At 39.4% G+C, this 23,277-nt stretch overlaps 1 protein-coding gene across 1 annotated transcript in view; it reads right to left on the reverse strand.

The window, feature by feature from the left end:
* LOC119788380 (deleted in malignant brain tumors 1 protein-like) overlaps window positions 1–22,075 on the reverse strand; it is a 59,641-nt gene extending 37,566 nt beyond the window's left edge. The window contains exons 1-16 of the mRNA XM_038292693.1: window positions 21,964–22,075; window positions 21,741–21,803; window positions 21,383–21,409; window positions 20,962–21,294; window positions 17,333–17,626; window positions 16,940–17,254; window positions 16,566–16,856; window positions 15,963–16,277; window positions 15,547–15,846; window positions 15,084–15,392; window positions 14,139–14,453; window positions 11,709–12,017; window positions 11,336–11,629; window positions 11,028–11,240; window positions 10,723–10,830; window positions 8,529–8,609 (exon numbers count right to left, since the gene is read on the reverse strand). Of these exons, the coding sequence (XP_038148621.1) occupies window positions 8,529–8,609; window positions 10,723–10,830; window positions 11,028–11,240; window positions 11,336–11,629; window positions 11,709–12,017; window positions 14,139–14,453; window positions 15,084–15,392; window positions 15,547–15,846; window positions 15,963–16,277; window positions 16,566–16,856; window positions 16,940–17,254; window positions 17,333–17,626; window positions 20,962–21,294; window positions 21,383–21,409; window positions 21,741–21,777 (3,541 nt within the window). The 5' untranslated portion in view covers window positions 21,778–21,803; window positions 21,964–22,075. The remainder of the gene's footprint in view (window positions 1–8,528; window positions 8,610–10,722; window positions 10,831–11,027; window positions 11,241–11,335; window positions 11,630–11,708; window positions 12,018–14,138; window positions 14,454–15,083; window positions 15,393–15,546; window positions 15,847–15,962; window positions 16,278–16,565; window positions 16,857–16,939; window positions 17,255–17,332; window positions 17,627–20,961; window positions 21,295–21,382; window positions 21,410–21,740; window positions 21,804–21,963) is intronic.
* Between the last annotated feature and the right edge of the window lie 1,202 nt (window positions 22,076–23,277).

The following is a 23,277-nucleotide window of genomic DNA, read 5'->3' on the forward strand; positions in this document are numbered from 1 at the left end:
CTCCCACAATCCAACGGATATACAGAACGCATGAATCAAGAACTGGAATCCACCCTACGCTGTTTCACATCAACCAACCCGATATACTGGAGCCAATATCTTCCGTGAGTAGAATATGCACACAACTCACTCACCTCATCTGCTACCGGTCTGTCCCCTTTTGAAGTGTCTTTAGGTTATCAGCCACCCCTGTTCCCCGCCGATGAAAAAGAGATCTCTGTCCCTTCTGTCAACCATCACATCCGCCGCTGCCGTAAAATTTGGAAGGACACCATATCAGCTCTGAATCGGACCTCCGCACAAAATAAGAAATTCTCAGACCGCAAACGACGCCCTGCTCCCACCTACACACCCGGACAACAGGTTTGGCTTTCCACTCGAGACATTCCCCTCAAGTCCATGTCCCGTAAACTCTCTCCTAGGTTCATCGGCCCATACAAGATTGAGTCTGTAATCAACCCGTCTGCCGTCCGCCTGCATCTGCCATCCTCACTCCGAATCCACCAAACTTTCCATGTATACCAGATCAAACCTGTCCTGACCAGCCCTCTTTGCCCTCCGTCTGACTCCCCTACACCAGCCCGGGACATTGATGGTCACTCTGCCTTCACCGTTCGCCGGATCGTGGACTCCTGTCGCCGGGGCCCCGGCTGGCAGTACCTGGTCGATTGGGAGGGCTACGGTACTGTTGGGATCTGGAGCTCTGTCCACTTTTTTCCACCAGAGGGCGTTCTAGGTCTCCTGGAGCTTGAGCTGATTGCACCACCTGTTGTTCGTTTGCTCATCAGGAGACCAGTATATAAGGAGGCAGAGGACATCACTCCAGCACCAGAGTGTTTTGCCAGTTATGGTTGAACCTGCCTGATACCAGAAACCCTGAAGAGTTTCTCTGTTAGAAATCTGTCTGTCTGATCCCTGAAGAACCCTGGAGAAGCAAACCTGTCAAAGACCTGCCTGCCTGCTCTCTGAAGAAACTGGAAGGGAAACTCAAACCTGTGATCTGCAAGCACTCAAACCAAGCTCTGCCTCCACCAAGCCCTCAGCCTGCCGACAGCCTCTGGACCCTCCTGGATCCCCCCCTCTGCCGCTCTGCTCAAACTCCAGAACAGGTACAGACCTGCACTCTCACATCCTGCAAATTACCTGGACATCTGCTAACCCCTCTGTCCCCCTCTGCAGTGAACCCAGTCGTGACCACTCCTGGATCTGATTATCCCTTGGATCAGTTCATTATCTCACTGTGTTTATTCAATAAACCTTTGAACTTTTCTCCTGTTTCCGTGTGTTCTACATGTGGGTTAGGAACCTTAAACCAAACATCTCCTCTCGGGGCCGGTTTCTTCTTTGTGGGTAAGAAGGATGGATCTCTACGACCTTGTATTGATTACAGAGGTCTGAACCAAATAACTGTTAAGAACAAATACCCTTTACCCCTGTTAGCATGTGCCTTTGAACCCGTCCAAGGAGCCACAGTTTTCACCAAATTGGATTTAAGAAATGCCTATCATCTCCTCAGAATCAGAGAAGGAGATGAGTGGAAGACTGCATTTAAGACTCCTCTAGGGCAATTCGAGTACTTAGTAAGGCCCTGGTTAACAATGTTCTGAGGGATTTTCTAAATATCTTCGTTTTTGTCTATATTGACGACATTCTGATCTACTCCAAGAACATGTCTGAACATAAGAAACACGTCCGTTTGGTTCTTTAAAGACTCCTTGAAAACAAACTATATGTCAAATCTGAGAAGTGAGTTTCACCGTCACTGCATGAAAAGTGGGATTTTCGTCAATATGCGGCACTGTAGATTGTCGTGGAACTTCAGGTTAGCGGCAGTTTACGACAATTTGCAGGCTTCGCCGAAAACTCCCGTAAATTGTCAGAAATTGACGTGGACTCTCTTAGGCAGTGTTCCCCCCATGCCTCCCCCCCATGGAATTCTAGGGGAGGCTTTAACATGTAAATGAACATGCTGTGAGCTATACAAATGCAAATCAGGGTTGCAGGGGGGGTTTTACTCCAAGTGACATTTTTCTAAAAGGTAAGAATACAAAGAGATCAGGCTCAGTATAGCCTCTTACATTTTAGCTTGAATTGATTTATTTAATTAAAGTATAGAGACCAAAACAGATCTTTAGCTGACAGAGCAATACATTTAGAGCAGTAATTATAAAAAAAAAAAATTGCATTTAAGATAAAAAATAAAATGTTGTCTGTCAATATGCTCAATTCACAATTACTTAAGTGGAAAAGTTTCAAGAAATGAGTCTGAGATGATTCAGTTTATAACATGGCGCATTATCCTGTTGGAAGTAGCCATGAGAAGATTGGTACACTGTGGTCATAAGGTCCGGCCAGGTCAAGATCCGCAATTGCAATCACACCAAACAGGAAAAAGAACATCGACAAATTCCGGTTCGTCAAATTAAAATATAGCAGCAACAGATCGGTGACTAGAAATTATAGCACAATTCTTATATATTAAAAAAAAAAAAACTAACACCGTTTATCTAAATGATTGGATCCAAACTATTGGTTATTCACCAACGAGGAAGCAGATTTCTCATCTCCATCAAAATATTTATTTTATACCGAGGGACTTAAACTTTAATCAAATCCATTCAAAAGAAACTTCTTATGACAGGAATGAAAAGAGATGCTGAGTTTGGAAGTAGTGAACAAGTTCATTCAAAAAAAGCAGTTTTGAATTATCCTTATCCCCGTTACAAAAATCTACAAAAATATATATATATATTTGGGCAGAAACTGAACATATGCTGGATGATGGTGGGATTTTTTTAATATGTCATATTAAATTAAGCGCTCACAGGGTTCATACAGGAATGAGTGACTCTAATTTAATGCTATTTTAATGCTATTTGAAATGATTTTAATGCCATCAACAAGAACCATGTACACAAGTTATTAGTGTACATGAAATATGAAGGAGCTGTAAGCAGAGTTCCATGACTCCTGTATGTATGTAAACACACACACACACACACACATATATACGTATATATATATCCTCTAGCTTTTTCTCCGCCTGGAGCGATATAATATATCTGACGAAATTGTTTTTATAAGCATTTTTTATTAAAGAATTATAAATACTTCGATAAACATATTTAAATAATTTTAGTGCCAATTAAGGCCTTGATTTAAAAAAAAAAAAGAATGATTTTTTAATTATTTTTATTGATCCGCGGACACTCAGAGCGGCGCGGCTGGATCCACAGTGGAGGATGTATGATTTGCTTTGTGCAGGCGGTCAGGAGTGGAGAATGGGGGATTTCGGGGTAAAACTCCTCTTGAACGCGATGGCGACTCTGCATTGAACAAGACGAACTCAAAGAAGAGATGCTAGCGGTAAATATATGTTCGATTACTGCCTGCTAAGCTAAAAGCAGCCTAGCCTAAGCTACGGCTAATAGCAGCCTAGCCTAAGCTACGGCTAATAGCGGCTAATAGTAGCCTTGCAAGAACAAGCTTTATTAAAGTGTATTTTTTGTGATTCACAGGAAGCAGTACGCCGTCTTCACAACTCGGAGACTAATTGCAGGCGCTATGAACCGGAGCAAGGGTAAGATTTAAAGAATATGCTTTCATTCTGCGGTAAAAGGAAATGGATACCGATCATAGCTGTACATTTTGTTTTCACAGACCTCCTATTTGCTCGGAGCCATATCAGCAAGTCCAGATTTGCACAATGTTGATAAAGACGACATTGTGTGTAAGTGACTTGTTTTAATGTTTTCTCCTTCCTTGTTACTGTGACTTGCGTTTGATTTTTTATTTATACCACTCTCATTTAATTGTTTTCCAGCTGCCTGTAAGACGTATTTTCAGACGGTACGCAGGAGCTTCAGATATACGCAGCCAGCCAACACGCTGCGTGCGGAGGCAATCTGCTCGGAGTCGGGCCAGAAGAAAGAGGGTAAGACTTTATTTGGTGACTATTTTTCAGGTGCATTAATAGATGTGTTGTGTCCATACGCAGTGCACTGATTCATTGTTTGTTTTTTTTCAGCTGCTGAAAGCGAGGCAGAGTGTGCTAGCAGATGAGGAAGTGGAACTCTGGATGGATTGTACGGTCGCCGCCATTTCGTAGGACGGATCTCACTGAACTCTGTGTTAAGCTGCAGTCCCGGTTAGAAGCGATGCCGAAGTACAGGGCCACGCACAGTAGGCGTCTGCACATCGGACCTGCCTCGGAGGGAATGCTGCCAGTTACCTCCAACCCCGAGGAAGCAAACGGACCGTTCACAGACTTTTAATTTTTAGAAACGCATGTGTTTGGATATGCGTTGTATATAGTTGTTTGTGTTTTAATAAAGCTCTTTCTTTGCATAAACAGCTTCCTGGCAAATCTTCATTTCCTGTATAAATTCATTCATGTCCTTGATGGTAGCATAATAATTGTGTAGTAGTGTAGAATAACATAAATACACACCATGTGAATGAATAAATATATGAATGAATAAATATATGAATGAATAAATATATATATATATATATATATATGAATAAATATATATATGTAAATTTATATGTAAATATATATATATGCCAACCAATCACGAGCGACTTTACTTGTTTAAAAAGAAGTGGTTCCGTCCAATACTCAGTAAGAAAATTAAAGCCTGGCGTGGCCACGTGTGGTTTTGCTGCCAATCACGAGCGATTTCACTTGTTTGAGAATAGTGGTTTCAGCCAATACTGAGAAGGTTATTCAAGCCAGACCTGGCCAGCCGCGCGGGTTTGCTGCATTCATATGCTAATTAGGGCCATTAGTACAGCTGATCGCTCTCCACATACGACAGAGTCCGTTTCCGACAATTTGTGGCACGACAAACGCGGACAAGCACGGGTTGCAAATTGTCGGAAACTGACAAAAATCAGGCAGATCTGCGGGAGTTTACGGGGGTTTACGGGGACGAAAATCTCACTTTTCATGCAGTGCGTCCTTCTGTTACCTTCCTAGGTTTTGTGCTCGAGGGCGGGCAGGTGAAGCCGTATGAGGACAAGATCAAGGCGGTTCTAGACTGGCCCACTCCCGAAAATCGCAAACAACTACAAAGTTTTCTGGGGTTTACTAACTTCTACAGAAGGTTCATTCGATACTACAGTCAGACAGCTCAGCCTCTTACTGCCCTAACATCTGTCAAAAGGACTTTTCACTGGTCTGCGGAGGCTGAGGCTGCATTTAATAAACTCAAGACTCTTTTCTCTAGTGCACCCATCCTCGTCCAACCTTACCCCTCCAAGCAGTTCATATTGAAGGTGGATGCCTCTGATTCTGGGGTGGGGGCAGTCTTGTCCCAAGTGTCTGATTCTGACCAAAAGACTCATCCATACGCCTTTTTCTCCCGCAGACTTTCTACCGCAGAGAAAGCAAGCCTGAGCCAACATGCCTGTCTGAATCTCTGACTCCCTGAAAACCTGATCTGATTTCTCCTTTCTGCTTCCCAGGTTGAACCTGCCTGAAACCAGAAACCCTGAAGAGTTTTTCTGTTGGAAATCTGCCTGTCTGATCTCTGAAGAACCCTGGAGAATAATTCCTGTCAAAGACCTGCCTGCCTGCTCTCTGAAGAATCTAGAAGGGAAATTCTAATCTGTGATCTGCAAACACTCAAACCAAGCTCTGCCTCCGCCAAGCCCTCAGCCTGCCGACACCCTCTGGACCCTCAAGGTTCCCCCCCTCAGCCGCTAAGCTCAAACTCCAGAACAGGTACTGTCCTGCTCACTCACATCCTGCAAATTACCTGGACATCCACTAACTCCACTGTCCCCCTCTGCAGTGAACCCACTCGTGACTAGTCCTGGATCTGATTAACCCCTGGATCTGTTTATCTTTGTACAGAATTACTTCAATAAACCTTTGAACTTTTCTCCTGCTTCAGTGTTCTGCATGTGGGTTAGGAACCTTAAGCCAAACATGACACTATTTGTTTTTAGGTAAAACTTCATTAGAAATATCATCCAGTATTATATGTATTTAACACCATCTCTCATCTTTTCCTCTAATGTTCATTGATTACTTAGGAAATTAACAACAAATGGTATTTGTATGACTTACAATTTTATTAAACATTTATGTTTCACAAAAATATAATTACTGAGAAACACCAAAAAAAACAAATTGTCTTCTGTCTACCAGCAACTGATTTTTGACCCAACTGTTTTTATAATATACCCTATCTATAATAATTGCTATAGAAATATGTAGGAAAATAGTTGATTCATACTAAATATGGCATTAAATATGATTAAAGGTTTATTTGATCTATGTGCAATCATTGCAATTTATCTTAGAGCAAATGATAAGATATTCATTATTACATTGTAAAACAAAAATGAAAAATTACTTTTCTGAAAAGAGTGGTAAAAACACAACAAAGTTCCTGTTGCCTGTAGAGCTCCTATGTAGTTTCCTATACATCATCATACTGTAAGTCCAATTTTCTGTCTCTCATACAGAAGCTTACACCATGAAGTCTCAGTACATTAAGAAATCATTGTTGGTGTTTTCTAAGGTATATTAGTGAAACACCCACTTTAGGTTTCATGTTGTGTTACTTTGAAAAAACAAATGTAAGTTTTTGTTGAAAGTTACTGCTGGAGGAATGTCTCCACCCTCAATCAACCAGTAGGTCAGGTTCATAACAAACTTTTCCTGCCAAGTCTTCTGGGGCTTTCTCTCCAATGCTCTCAGTATCAAGGTTGGTGCTTGTTCCTTTCATGCTGGCAGTAGGTCGTCCTTTTACATACAAGGGGTTGGTACGTTCCCTAAAAAAAAAAAGACAACAGATCTCAAATTCGATTTATGCTACCACATCATGGTTTCCAATGTGTTGCATCTCAAGGGAGCCATAGTGATTTTTGACTACAGCAAGGAGAAGTGCTGACTCATGTCATAAGACTTTGAATCAAGTCAGACAAACTTTAAATTCAGCCCAATCGAATCAAAAAAGACTTGCTACATACACACGGAGCGAGTTATTGAGTTATTGCCACAGAAAGCTTTGAGTGTAAAGATAAAATCGCCTAAATTATTAAATGAGGCCACAATGAGATTTGCAAAAATTTTTCATTCCAGTGATTGTTGCGGCAAGGTTGCCACAAAAATAAAGCAGGAAAAGGAGAAGGAACACAGCAGAGAATGTGTTGGTGTAAAATAGGGTGACCAAACGTCCGTATTTCCCGGGACATATCCGTATTTCACGTCCTGTCCCGGGCGTCCCGGGCGTCCCGGGTTTTTTTTAGAAAGTGAGGAAATGTCCTGATTTCATTGCGCACGACGTTCCGTGTGACGTAATCCCTGAGCCGCGTCAGTGCGGGCAGCCCTGTTCTTAATCAGAGGCTCTGTCCGAAAACCTAGGACGCATCCTCCAAGGACGCGGTCTACCTAGACTGGATCTTTCGAAGTCCTTGAAAATAAGGAGGCCAGAAGAGTTTTGTCTGTAAATTCGAACAGGTCCTCCCTTCCGCGGGTTTTACCGACGTATGCTCTGTTGCTTAGCAACCGTGAAAGTTGACACACAAAGCAGGAAAAGAATGAATACCGAGGTTTTCAAAACTGTTTGTTTTTCATTTATTTAAAAAAAGTTAAAGCCAACAAAGACTGCACTCACAAGAATCCAGAGTGGAATAAAGATTCCAACCACCGGGAGCAGGAACAAATAAAATCAAATGTAATGATAGAAACCTTAGTCAGTTAAATAACCTGCTGCTGTCATTCTGCACATCTCTGATGTTGCTGCTATTTTCAAATATCCAATACTGTAAAAATGTCCATAGCTGCATATTGGTTATTAATTCTCCAGTTTTATATTGTTAAAACACTTTACAGTATTTTATTGTTTATATTTTAACTCTTCCCTATTATGCAAATTCTCTAATATTCAACAACAAAAAATACTTAGTTAAGCATATTGTGCAAAACAACAGTAAAAAAATTAAACTCCTATCAGATTTATAGTTCCCACTCTGCAGATCTATTAGAATCTGTCCTTAAATTACAGCCAAACTCATTTACACAGTAACAGATAAAAACCTTTAGATAAATCAAACACTACCGCCTCATATCTGGCTCAATAACCATTAAAACAACTATTTTCATTCATTTCAGACGGAACTATTCACAGAGTTGTATTATATTAACCTGAACTTCCAATGTTCACCACTTTTCTGCGCCAAGTAACATTTCCTCTGATCACGGAGCAAATCCTGATGATGAGACATTTGTTCTTTCAATCAACCCCCCCACCCCCCCGATGCAAGGTGTCCTGGTTTTTCCAAATGAAAATATGGTCACCCTATGTAAAATCCAAAGTAAAATGAAAAATAATTTAACACAGATTCTCAAACTCAACTCTGAGGTCATTGTTTTTTATGTCTTGTCATAACAAAAGAAGTAATTATTCTGGAGGGATTACAGACCTTCTCCCTCCAATCGGATTAAATAATTTTAGAAAGGAGAAAGGAACAAAACTTTCAGCGCATGTGTGATAGTTGCAAGTTATTCTTACCTTTCATCGAGTGCCCCGTTGCTTCTGTCATCCAGATCGTTTTTTTGGGCTCTAACCTGTTGCTAAACTGAACCATGACACCTAAAACACAAGCATAACATCTCAGTCATCTAGATTCAATTTTTGCTTTCACCAAATAATCATAATAAAAAATAATAAAAATCTGAGTAATATGACATCAAAATCGAGATAAATCTACCCTTAAATTCAATTTCCTTTATATAGTGGGTAAATTATATATTTTAAGAGATAATCTTTTTATTTAAGATCATCAGGTATATTTTACCAAGAGGATACAGAGAGCTGATTTCTCTTTGCAAAATCTCTTGCCCTTTCTCTTCAACTCAGAATTTGGGTACAAATGGTGTAATGATAAATGAAAAGATTAATGTGTGTTGATTTAGTCGGATGTTTTCAACCATTATCCTGCAGAATGTCCCAATAATTGTTCGTTTTCAGTTTTATGTTGTAAGTAAAGAGAGTTTTATTGAAAATAACTGTATATTTAAAGAATTCATTATGCCAAGCAATCTAATTAGGTTATTCAGAAGAAACAGCGCCACAGCATCAAAGCTCCTACATTGTTTTATGCAAAACCCAGCTGCAGTATTTGGCTTTTCTGACTAAAAGATACAGATTTATTTCAAGAATAGGTCATTTTTATCAAACTATTTTCAAGTAGGGTAGAACAGGGTTTTTTTTTTTTGGATGAGTGGAATCAAATCAAATGAAATAACAAGTACATTTTAAAGTTTTGACATTCTTTTAGCATAGGTGCCAACAAATATGTGAAAATATGCATTTATTCATTGCTTATATAGTCAGTGTGTTAATATCTAAAATATTTATTACACCCTCTGAGTGTTTAATGGCTATAACAGGCTCATTGGACCACCGTAAAATACACTATATTGCCAAAAGTATTTGCTCACCTGCCTTGACTCACATATGAGCTTAAGTGACATCCCGTTCCTAATCCATAGGGTTCAATATGACGTCGGTCCACCCTTTGCAGCTAGAACAGCTTCAACTCTTCTGGGAAGGCTGTCCACAAGGTTTAGGAGTGTGTTTATGGGAATTTTTGACCATTCTTCCAGAAGCGCATTTGTGAGGTCGCACACTGATGTTGGACGAGAAGGCCTGGCTCTCAGTCTCCGCTCTAATTCATCCCAAAGGTGTTCTATCGGGTTGAGGTCAGGACTCTGTGCAGGCCGGTCAAGTTCATCCACACCACACTCTGTCATCCATGTCTTTATGGACCTTGCTTTGTGCACTGGTGCACAGTCATGTTGGAAGAGGAAGGGGCCAGCTCCAAACTGTTCCCACAAAGTTGGGAGCATGGAATTGTCCAAAATGTCTTGGTATGCTGAAGCATTCAGAGTTCCTTTCACTGGAACTAAGGGGCCAAGCCCAGCTCCTGAAAAACAACCCCACACCATAATCCCCCCTCCACCAAACTTTACACTTGGCACAATGCAGTCAGACAAGTACCGTTCTCCTGGCAACCGCCAAACCCAGACCCGTCCATCAGATTGCCAGATGGAGAAGCGCGATTCGTCACTCCAGAGAACGCGTCTCCACTGCTCTAGAGTCCAGTGGCGGCGTGCTTTACACCACCGCATCCGACGCTTTGCATTGCACTTGGTGATGTATGGCTTGGATGCAGCTGCTCGACCATGGAAACCCATTCCATGAAGCTCTCTGCGCACTGTTCTTGAGCTAATCTGAAGGCCACATGAAGTTTGGAGGTCTGTAGTGATTGACTCTGCAGAAAGTTGGCGACCTCTTCGCACTATGCGCGTCAGCATCCGCTGACCCCGCTCCGTCAGTTTACGTGGCCTACCACTTCGTGGCTGAGTTGCTGTCGTTCCCAAACACTTCCATTTTCTTATAATACAGCTGACAGTTGACTGTGGAATATTTAGGAGCGAGGAAATTTCACGACTGGATTTGTTGCACAGGTGGCATCCTATCACAGTTCCACGCTGGAATTCACTGAGCTCCTGAGAGCGACCCATTCTTTCACAAATGTTTGTAAAAACAGTCTGCATGCCTAGGTGCTTGAATTTATACACCTGTGGCCATGGAAGTGATTGGAACACCTGATTCCAATAATTTGGATGGGTGAGCAAATACTTTTGGCAATATAGTGTATATTATTCGAGGATCATTAACAATTAAATAGTTATCTTACCTGCACCTCGCCATTTCTTCTTCCAAACAAAGAAACCAATGACCAATAGGATAAGGAATAGCACTAAAACACTCACAGCACCAGCAACAACTGACGAGGAGGAGGTTGCTGTAAGGATAAAAAGAGGTGTTAAAAGAAAAAAATTCAATACAAATATGAAAGAAATTAAGGTATCTTTGTTACTGAGTACAGTGACTTGGAGTGACTTGGAGGGAAGGGAAGAGAAGGAAAAAGATGAGATGTTGATGGCGAAGAGACAAGAATACTCTCCTTGGTCTTTAAAATCTATTTCTGGGAATTCAAAGTATGCCATGTAGAAGATGGTGTGTCCAAAAGCCGGTTTTGCCTGAGTAATGTTTTTTTAGACCTAGCCAGGTAGAAGATGCCCCCAGGGTATCTGGAATGAGTGGAGCAGGTTATGGAGAAGGCGCTCCCTTTGGTCACAGATATTTTAACAGGAGTGTAGATCACCATCGCATGACCAGATGATAGAGAGATACTGGGGATCTCTAATTTCACTGCACGATTGAAAAAGAAAAGACACTTTTACACATGGAAACACTAAGTTTTGTAAAATCCTATGCAAACAAAACAATAAAAAAATCTTCATTACCTCGAACTGTTAGATCAATAGTATTTCCTTGAGGATAATAGATTGTTTGATCTAGCAGTTTGTTATGGTATTCACAAAAGTATGACCCATTGAGACTGAAATCGGCTTGAGGGAAGACAAAAGTTGCTGCTTCGTGCTCTGAGACTTTTTCCTTAGAAAATGAACCTTGAGTATTTTTCAGTATAAATATCCCACCCAGGTGCTGTGTTGACATAGTACAGGTGATTTCCACCTTTTCACCCCAGTTAACCTCTGTTGTAGGACTTAAAGTAATTTGGGGCTTTTCTAGATCACCTGAAAAAGATTTGCAGAGTCATGAAGGCTGAATCTAAGAAAACAGAATCATAAATCCAAAATGAACCTGGATCCTTACCTAAACAGATGACACCAGCATCCTCACCATGTCCACAGTTGTTCTCTCCAAAACCCCGGTGTGTGCACTGTGTAAGAGCAGCTTCTTGGCCTGTACACTCCACATTATCCATCCAAATTGGACCGGAGCCTCTCCCAAAATGGGCACTGGTGGGGGCAGAGACTGCATGACCACAACCAAGCTGTCTGCACACCACATCTGCATTGCTCATTTCCCAGTCATCATCACACACTGTACCCCATTTGCCTTTGTAGAAGATCTCCACTCTTCCAGAACACTGGCTTGAGCCGCCAACTAACCTCACAAGGGCTGCATAAGACCAAAAAAATTTTCATCACAAACCTGGCAGATACTTAACGTCCTCAAGATGCTTAAAGTAATAATGAGTGAACCTTTCACTGTTAAAAAAGAATGAATGAAAGCTGTCAGACTCTGCATTTATCTAAATGTATTAAGATTGCAATTTGTAAGCTGATAATTCAATTTCCTATTCCAAGCTATTCATTGACCTGATCCACATCCTACCCTCTTATTAAAATAGGCTTAAAAGAAGGTCTGACGGCTGCTGCTCCTAACTATTCTCGCAGTGAAAACTCTTTTGGCTGATATTAGGATCAAGCAAGCTGTAATCAAGGAAATCAAGTGAACGTGTAGAAAGAGTGTCAGCATTTTTCAGGCCAGCAACCACACCTGTGTTCAACACTGCATACAGATATGAATCTACCATCACATACCTGTTGGGGTTTGTCTCTCAGAAACTCTAACAAAGTTTAGCAGCACATTGCTGTTGACATTTTGGTCACTCAGGTCCTTTAAAGGATTATGGAGGATTAATAGTCCCACAAATAATATCTGTTTATATGTTTGAGGAGTTTAAAAGGCTTTATACTTTATCCAGGGGGAAAATTGCATCCTCTACCTACTAATTAGCCATGTAGGCAAATTGCATGGGATCTATGTGGTTAACCGTTATGGACAGAGTTCCCTGCTCACTAGCCTCTATTATTATGTTTAGAATTGATAATAAGGTATAAAGGTCTGAGGCCATTTGGAACTTTTCACTGTATTGTGTCGGGCAACAGGGAAATAATAAATGACTGCCATGCTTGTGGAACAAAGGCAGTGCAGAGAAACCTCTCAAAAATGTGTTCAAACACAGGACCCATCTGTGTCTCATAACCTTTTAGAACCACTTTATGAGGATTATTTCCTTCAAAAATTGTTTATGGCTGCACAGATTAAATCAGTTTTATCATTGAAATCATGCTTGTCAAAACTGGAGTGGTTGTCTTCCCAATTATTTGCAAGCCAGAAATCTGGGGAAAAACTTTTTGGTCATTTCCCATTTATTATCTTCAGTGGTATTCAGGCATGTTTGGCACTATCCTTACTCAATATTTGTTCTTGTAACCTTGTATCGTTAATTGTGTTTTGTTTGAGTTTTTTTTTTTTTTTTGCTTTCCTAGTCATATAAGTGATTTCCTTCTCTAGATGACCCTCAGCATATCCCCAAATCAATTCTACTCTTTTATTGTTTTAAAGGTATTTCATGTTTTTATTAACTCATAGGTTTCTATGTGGATATATTCTTATCTGTTTTGTTTTTATAATATAATGAGCACAGAAGTCAACACAAATGGTTATAGTAAATGTGAGCAGTTCAACATTGATGGTGGGAGACCACCTTACTAAGTAATATGTCCATAATACACTCAAGACCTCAACTTTTAATCAGAGTATTTTTTCCAACACTGAATATCATTCACAGTGGGTTTTTCATTTTTTTTATCTTCTGCCAATATTTTGGTAAAAGATAAATAAGGTTATGGTCAAATAGGTGGCCAATAGGTGGACAGTATCCCGCCTCATAACGACCAGATTGGCAGTACTATGTTGGAGTAGTAGTATAGCCAATGAACTTTAGTTTTGATTCAAGCAAAAAAGGTATTTTTGTGTTTTGCTGAAAATAGCTGTCTTGCCTCTGAATGTCTGAGATCATGCAGCTTTATCAAATAAAGATTACAGATGTTCAAAATTGACTTTCCCTTGACTTCCAGTGATATTGCCTTTATTTCTATGGCCTAACTCTTACCCTTACCAACACATACCTAACCCTAAACATTACTTAATCTCAATTCACATCTTAGTCCTAAACCTAATCCTCACTCCAAAAAGAGAACTTCTCCTTATGGGGACCACTCGTTTGTTCCGAAAAACACCTATAAGTCCCGAAAATGTAAATTATATCTGGGAAATTGTCACCACAGGGTAGCAAAAATCTTGCCACAGAAAAAACACACATACATATACAGTATTTTTAGGCTGCTTTTAAATTTCATACATTTTATACTAAGAATAAAAATAGTCAGAAGAACTTGGATATGCTTTTGAAAGTTTAAAATTATATGGTAGTATCTTCAAGCTTCTTACCTGCACACATGACCCCTGCATCATGCTCATGTCCGCATGTTGATCTACTGAAACCATTCACAGAGCATTTCTGTAAAGAAGTCAGATTGTTGAAGCATGTGCTGCTGGCCTCCACCACAGTTCCGTTGCCTTGACCAAAGCTGGCACCACCAGGTGCAGTTATAGCACGGCCACACTCCAGCACCTCGCATACCACTCCTGCTTTGCTTTCCGTCCAGGATGCATCACATATTGAATGCCATGTGTCACCATGACGGACTTCAACTCTTCCAGAGCACTCATCCTTTCCATTAGCCAACCGGACCTTCAAGCTCCCTTTGAAGTCAGATCATAAAAAAATATGTAATCATTCTAACAAAGAGTTTGGAAGTCAGGAGTTTTTAAACAACAATAAATCTTAGCGAAAAGAACTTCAGTGTGTACTTTCAACATAAACAATGTCAAGCTAAAAAAAGTGAAGGAAAGCATTGACGACCATGAATATTTCATTTTTCAAACATTGGCTGTGTCCAAACGTCCACCCCAACCCCTTAATCCCTCAATCACTATATAGGGCAGGAGCTATATAGCGGACTTTATGGTTAACTGAGTTAACTGACCATTCAGGCAGGTGATCACTTCTTTTCGCTCCCAGTTGGTCATGTAACTCTGCCTCCCTGCATGGTGCCTACGTCATCATTGTTATTTGTGGCTGCTGTTGGGTAGCAACAGTTGCTCTGTGATGACAAATCCGATAAGGCTTTGTGAGGAGAGCTCTCACAAAGCATTCCAAGATATATCTGCCTGTCTAGTGACCATGGATGATCTCTACTTTTTCAAGGTGAATTGTGGGAAATTTCAAGTCCACTACTTTTTAATCCACTAGAGTTCGGACATTCATCTAAAATGGCATAATCACTATATAGTGATTAGGGCGTACATTAGGACACAGCCATCAATTCTTACCTGTGCAAATCACACCAGCTATAGCAGTTGTGTTGCAGGTTCTGTCTCTATAAGGTCTCTGTGGGCATCGAGAGAGCGTAGACTCCCTTCCATTGCATTCAATTTGTTCAATCCAGGTCTGTCCGGAGCCCACTCCAAACTCAGACAATCTGGTAATCTTGTGAGCCCTTCCACAGTTCAGCTGTCTGCACACCACCATTGCATCATCCATGTCCCAGGATTCCCCACACACAGTTCCCCACTGGCCTTTATCATAAAACTCCACTCTTCCAACACAGTGGTGAGACCCATCAGCTAACCTAACACTTCCTGAAAATTACAAGTGAAAGATAGTAATAGTCATGAAATTGAAAGTATAAGTCATGTTTTAAAACTCAATAATACTCAATAATAATTACTATAATTCAAGAATAAGAATAATTCAGTTGAGATAGTTTGTGTTAAAACATGACATAGCACATACCAGAACACTGCACTGATGCCTCTTCAGTATGATCATTTCCTGTCTTGGTATGCTCTCTCAGTGTACATTGAGTGACAGAATGCTCTGTACCACTACAACTCATCTTTAAGCCTCTGAGGTCTCCACTTTGACCAAATGATCCTGGAATCTTGACAGCATCTCCACAATTCATCTCTCTGCACACCACTGCAGCTTCACTCATACCAAAGTTGATATTGTATATTGGTGACCAGTGGCTACTGTGATAGACTTCAATTCTACCAGAGCACACATCACTGCCATTGATTAACCTGAGGTTAGCTAAAAAACATAAAACAATTTGGTTAGGGGCAAAACATTTATCAGACAAAAAACATATATATACTTTGATAACCAGACATTTATAATAGTGGTTATTAAAATATTGTGTAACATACCTGAACAAATCACTCCAGCATCTTCCCCATGGTGACAATTATTTTCTCCAAAAGGAGGACGTCTGCAATGTATGAGCGAAGACTCATTGCCAATGCAATTGACGTCATCAATCCAGATGTCTCCTTGGCCTTGACCAAAGTAAGCTGAAGTTTTAGCAGTCTGAGCACTTCCACAGTCCAAGGCTCTGCAAACTACCTGAGCATCTCTGATGTCCCATTCGTCATCACACACTGTTCCCCACTGGCCATCATGCAGAACCTCCACTCTGCCAGAGCATCGATCAGTGCCATTGACAACCCTAAGAGGTGGATTTCCTAAGGAACAGTCATGTTGTTGTTAAGTGGCAATTTTCTTTGGAATAGTATAAACTTTAGAAATTGGCTTATCTATATTAACCTACTTAAAATGGCACATAACTGAAACCCTAGAAGCAACTATATTCCTATGATTTTGTCATTTGGTTAAATGATATCTGTTGTATCTTTGACTTATCTAGTAGTTGGTTTAGTTAAAGAAGGTATTTCTAAACAGGTCAGACTGGTAAACGTCTTTATGAGAGAACATTTTATTTTTTAGTCTTATTTTTACAGTCTCTACCTTACCTGTACATGCAACAGAAACACCATCACATCTTCCGATATGTTCATCAACCAAGCACTGGCTGATAGAGCTCACATTACCAGAGCATTTACTTATGAATCCTGCCAGTGCACTGTCACCAAAAGTGAAGACATCTTGAGATTTTTTTGGAGTTCCACAATTTAGTTCTTTACAGATAACTTTCGCCTCTGTAGCACCCCAACTGTTATTGCAGATCTTTCCCCACCGACCATTGTGGAAGACCTCCACTCTACCAGAGCAGCTGTCAGTCCCATTAATCAGTCTCACAGACTCTGGGAGGCAAGTAGAGACATAGGTTAGATATATCTCAAATGTTGTGCACGTACATAAATAACAAAAACAGAGTATTAGTTACCTGAGCAAATTACACCAGCGTCTTCATGGTGGTTACAGTCATGCTCTCCATAACCTCTATGTGGGCATTCAGATAGGGACTTCTCATGACCATTGCACTCAATATCATCCAACCAGACCTGATCCTGTCCTTCGCCAAAGAATGCCTTGTTCTTGACTGCAAGTGCATTTCCACAGTTCATCTCTCGACAAGCTACGGCTGCTTCCTGGATACCCCACTTGTCATCGCAAACAGTTCCCCACTGTCCGTCATGGTAGACTTCAACTCGACCAGAACACCGATTAGTCCCATTTTTAAGCCGGATCGGCTTGCTATCTGTCGAGTTTCAGAATAGAAATTGTAAGTAGTTATTCACATTACTGAAAATTAGTGGTATAATGTCAACTGATTTACTCGTGCAGGAAATGGTAGCATCAATGCAGGTTTCTCTGAATTCCTGTGGAGTGCACTCAGAGATGGAGGTCTCATTTCCAACACAATTGGTTTTGATACCGTTCCGACCCTGCCCTTCTCCAAAGTATTGTGTTGCAGATTGAATAACAGGTGACCCACAGCTGATCTCCCGGCACAACACGTCAGCTTCTTCCTTCCCCCACTCGCTACTGCACACTCGTTTCCACTGACCATCATTGAAGAGCTCCACTCTACCATTACAACGATTCGTTCCATTGACAACTCGAACATGTTCTAAAAGTAAAAGGCAGTAAAAAGGGATTAGTGGCTAGTAACAACGTTTATTAGAAACTGTGACAGTAGCTTAGATAAAGTAACCAATTTTACAGATGTTGAAAGGGTTTAGCTTTGAATTTCCATATCAAATCTTGATGACCTTTGGTGATCAGCATCTAGGGGTGTCCTATTATCACCCTGAATTAAAATCAGTGAGTTGAAACAGAGAGTTTCTTGAAATATTTATAGAGACTTAGATAAAAGTGACAAATATAGAGATCACAGTGACAAACTTAATTATAAAAAACTTTAAAATCATTTTCATATATGTCCATATTCACGTAAGGATAGAAGTGTTGGGATCTGGAGGTCTGTCCACTTTCTCCACCAGAGGGCGTACGAGATCTCCTGGAGCTGGAGCTAATTGCACCACCTGTCCCTCATCTGCTCATCAGAAGATCCGTACTTAAGGAGGCGGGGGGTTTCACTCCAGTGCCAGAGTGTTTGCCAGTAACGATTGAACCTGCCTGAAACCTGAAACTCTGGAGAGTTTTCTCTGCCGGTTTCTCTGCCGAGAACAGTTCCTGTCAAAGATCTGCCTGCCCGCTCTCAGAAGATTACCGGAAACTCAATCAGTGATCTGCCTGCAATCAGTAAAGCTCTGCCTCCGCCTCTGCCCTCTACCTGCCGTCAGCCTCTGGACCCTCAGGGTTCCCCCCCTCTGCAGCTCTGCTCCACTCAAGAACAGGTACAGATCTGAAATCACTCACCCTGCAAAATTCCCTGGACCTCCGCTAACTTCTCTGTCCTCCCCTGCAGTGAACCCACTCGAGACCAGTCAAATCTCATCCTGGATCTGATTAACCTGTGTGCTCTAACAGAACCCTCTTGTGACCAGTCAAGCCACTCTCTGAACCATAACTACTTTGTACATTTATTGTCAAATAAATCTTTGAACTTTTCTTCTGCCTCCGAGTGTTCTGCATGTGGGTTAGGCATATTCGCCCGAACATGACAAGAAGAAATAATTTTTTGACCAAAGGGGTAAAGATGATGACTCACTTTTATTTTGAAAAGTCCAAGCCACCCTTACTACCATGTTTTATGATGTAGGCGTGATCTATAAAAACCCTGTAAAGGCTGACTTGACGGATGTTTTTCAAAGTAAAGTCTAACTTAACTTCAGTTAAATGGCTGCTTTCTATTTATCTTATAATTACATTTCAGTATCTCATGATAATGTGATCCATATCTCATAATTATAACACCTTTTCTACTAAATATGACATATTATCTTGTAATAAAAAGATTTTATGTTGGAATTACATCATTTTTATCTCAAAGTTATGATATTTTATCTCCTAATTATGACATCTGAAGTAATGATTATGAGATTCTAACCAATAATTTTGAATTCCTGATCTGGTTATTATGAAGTAGTGAGTATTATAAATTGTAAGTAGAATAAAATAGTAAGTTATTATGAAATAGTAGTAAGGGTAGTTTTTATATCCTCAAAAGAGTTTGAATACAACTTTGTTCTGTCAGATGAAGCTGATTGATAGAGGTTGGTATGGTGTAGGTGGTAGTTGCTTCGTTAAATGTGCAAATGTTTGATAGCTTATACGTAAAGTGTTCCACTGATACATGGCAATTGAAAAGAAAACTGACATGGCAAAATAGGTCATTTCGGGGGGCTACATGCTCCCCGAGAGGTCGTCCTTGTGACTTGGGGTATTGTCAAGTATCTTAGAAGGTAGGCCAGTGTTGCCATACATTGCTAAATTATCAAAATGTTAAGAAAATACATATAGAAGTGTGTTGTAGTGATGATACCGTCTGGGACAAGTCATTGCTGAACTGACTAAAAGGCAAAAGCCAGAAAACAGAGCCTTGAGGTACTCTCATATTGCAGCTTTGTAGGGGGTATAGTGTGTGATTTACTCTTACTGATCCCTACAACTCAGGTAAGATTTAAACCAGGCTATCACACTACTTAACATTTTGTAATTTGTGTAACGAGGCACGGTGAAAAAATCTGCTTCTACCACCCTTCCTTGGTCAAAATTTGATTACCGGTATATTTCCTGAAAAAGGTTGGAGCAGTTTCTATGTAGTACCTTCCTTAAAAAACTATTCTAAAGTACTTGGTTAAAGGAAAACACACATTTTCCAAATTTGAAGGTTTCTGATATACATGTATTTTCAAAAGGACATAGTTCGCCAAAACAAATGCAAAAAATTTTTTTTTTATGAAACATATTAAATAATTATTCTAAATTTTTATTTATCAACATTTCTTATTGTAAACCATAAGTGAAGCATTTTCAATAGTAGCCTTAATTACTCTTACAGTGTTTTCCCCTCATCCTTCATTACAGCACATAAGAGTGCACCACGAAGGAGATTATAACCTGGACCTGTCCCCAGCTTGCAAAATCCAAACTGGTATCAGCGTCCACTGTATCTCTAAGAGCTCTATAACAAGCTGCCTTACAACTGCCATGCAAGAGGTAACACATAATTGTTATTTATTCTGGTAACTGCCCAAAAAACATCTGTCTTAATATAACTTTTTCTGTGCTGAGTTCGTTACCAAGAGTTACATTTTCATTCTGGTTTTAATGACTTCAGAAGACTTTTAGACTAAATTATGCCACAAAACAAAAAAAGAAAGAATGAGTCTTGGGCCTAGCTACAAAACATAAAAAGTCAGATATTCACATTATAAATATGTGAATATCTGAATTTTCAATTTTAAAATAACCACATACAATTTTTGTCCTGCATGGGACGTGAAAAGTTTTGTCTTTATGCAAGGGCTAATTAGTGAAATGTGTTTGATGATCTTTTCATGTTTTTGTCACAAATTGAAATGTAGTTTGAAAGAAATTCCGCAAAGGATTCAAAGCTAACTTTCCAGAGGCTGCCAGCTCCAAGGTTCGCTGAGGGGCTTTTATAGATATCTCAGCGTAAACTCGAGATAACAAGTATGGTAGACACGTGACAAATGTGTTTACCTTAAAGAACATGAAAAGAGAATTCCCCAATTTCCCCAACCGACATGAGTTACGCAACTGAACTGATTCCTCCTGAAATAAAACTTTAGAATGTAAAGATAATATTTTGTGTATCTTTTTTCTTTAAAACTATTGCAGTGAAAGCCCACTGGGCTTGGTTTAATTGGCCCTTACTTTTAAGACATAATTTTATATGGGTAAATAATAAAGATATTTCTGTTGTTTGACAAACTGGGAACACAAAGCCTTTAACTCTTGTCAAAAAAGCAAGTACATCTGTTTTCCAAGGTAATACAAATACATTATTATACATTTGTGATACATATTATACACTGTGAGTAAAATCAAGCCTATTTGAGCATACAACGCCAGCATCTTCACTATGCCCACAATTATTTACCCCAAAGGGTTTGTGTGGGCACTTGGTAATGGAGGTCTCTTTCCCAGTACACTGCACATCATCCAGCCACATCTGACCCCTGCCTTCTCCAAAGAATGCAGCTTTTTTGGCCTCCATAACTGTGCCACAATTATTCTCTCTGCATACCACCTCAGCATTGGCCATGCTCCAGTGATCATCACACACCGTTCCCCAGGCATCTTGATAAAAGATCTCCACTCTGCCAGCGCAACGGGAAGGCCCACGCAACCTAATTTTCTCACATTCTGAAAATGAAAAGTTACCAAAACTGAAGAGCCCTCTTTAATAAGATGTACCTGCATATCCAATCATTTATATTTGAAATGTACTCACCTGCTAGCAGTGGTAAGCTCAGAAGACCTAAAGGTCAGTTATATAAAGTTTTAGTCATTATGAGTGTGGATATAAAAATTGAAAACAACTATCTGTTTAAAAATTGCTGCAATTTAGAAAATTCATTCAGTTAAAAAAACAGACAAAAATATATAAGATTAAACCATAAATATATGTTTTATTATCATACTAGTGTCCTATGCTTCTGCTTTCTGTGAAGATTGTAGTTAGAAGCACATACCTATTTTATTAAGCTATAATTGTAAAGGAAAGATTTGCTCTATATAGCAAATGCTATATAATGTTATATTAATGCTGTAATATAAAGCTCGGAGTATGTTAAAAAGCAAAATCTCACCTGTAAACAAAATGGAAAGATAAAGCTGTTTTTCCATATTATATCTTTAGCAGAGGCCCGGCCCTGCAAAGGGTACAAGAAATTTAAGTAAAAAGAGAGATTATTGTTCGCCAAAAATATTTCAAACCCACAATATTTTACACATGAAGAATTCCTGGAAGACATGAGCTCCTTTTTTATTATTTCTGCTTTCTCAAACAGCTGAAAAGTGTTAACCTCTTACCTGATCATCCACAAACTCTGGCCCACTGTTAAGAGATTAATTAAATAAATATATAAAAACGTGTTTATATCTTAAATCTCCATAGGTTTCTTGTTCCATGCGGGTTCAGGAATACTATGATTAAAATGGACTTTGTAGACTTGGACTGCAAACTGACCACATGTTGACATTTTGATCAATCATCAAAGATGGGAATGACAGGGGATATTATTTTGTTTTACACCATACAAATAAAAATGCTTAAAAAAGGTTTAATACTCAACATCAGCTGAGCATTTTTTTTATATTTAATATGTGGTTGCTTTTTTATACATATAGGTTTAAAATGATATACTAAAAGATCCTGTCACCCTGTAGATTGAAAGGAAGTTTGTTTGAGAACAAATGCCACGGGAACTTGATCTCTGACCATGGAAGCATAAATTATGTCTGTCAAAGTATTTTTAGATGTTCCAATACAGCTATAAACCTTTTTATTTTTAAATTCTTCAATATTTTGTGAATCAACATTTTATCATATTTATGAAAATCTTTACCTAATCTACTGGAAATCTGCTTGAAACTCCAGTTTATGTTTGCAAATGTAATTCTTCCATAAAAACATTATAGTGAAATGTTTATAGCTATGATTTTTACAGATGAGTGAATACAAATTTTCTTACAACTCTTAGTTTTTTTCAACCATTATTGATGAATAGAAAATCCATTTATTCTCCTATACTGTTGCAATTGTGGATTTTAAAATCTTTTAAAAATTCTTACCTCTTAGGCTTCATACAGCTTCTTCTTAATGGAAAAAACAAAAAGACTAAAAAAGAATAAAGAAGAGCTGGCCTTTTATATTGCAAAAGTGCCATTGATTGTCTAGTCAGCGTTTTGGCCCAACTGACTTAATCCAGATTTCCACATTCCAATAACACAAAATCAGCAGGACTTCTGATTAGATCTTTTATAGTGTACTTATGACAAATAAGGCATTTCAAAAGGTGAATTGAATTCACATTAACTTCATCAAATTCACAGAGCATCAATCAAATATGGAGATGGAAGAGTTTACAACTTTAAACCAAAAGGCATTTGAACTGGAGCAATACTCAGAAAAAATAAGATGTGAAAAGCAAAGCACAAAAGTTTACAAACCAGATAAACAGCAGAAATGCTGCAAGGTTATTTATAAAAAAGAGTGATAACAACAGAGAGGAAGCAAGCTATACCATCAATCTAATGACTGAGCAAAGAAAAAGTACTGTTACTAAAACAAGATGTGAGCTTATTCAAGACCAAGAGCCGTATGTATCTGTAAGTATCCTAAAA

Source organism: Cyprinodon tularosa, unplaced genomic scaffold (assembly GCF_016077235.1).
Source record: "Cyprinodon tularosa strain WSP-4 unplaced genomic scaffold, ASM1607723v1 ctg315, whole genome shotgun sequence".
Taxonomy (NCBI): domain Eukaryota; kingdom Metazoa; phylum Chordata; class Actinopteri; order Cyprinodontiformes; family Cyprinodontidae; genus Cyprinodon; species Cyprinodon tularosa.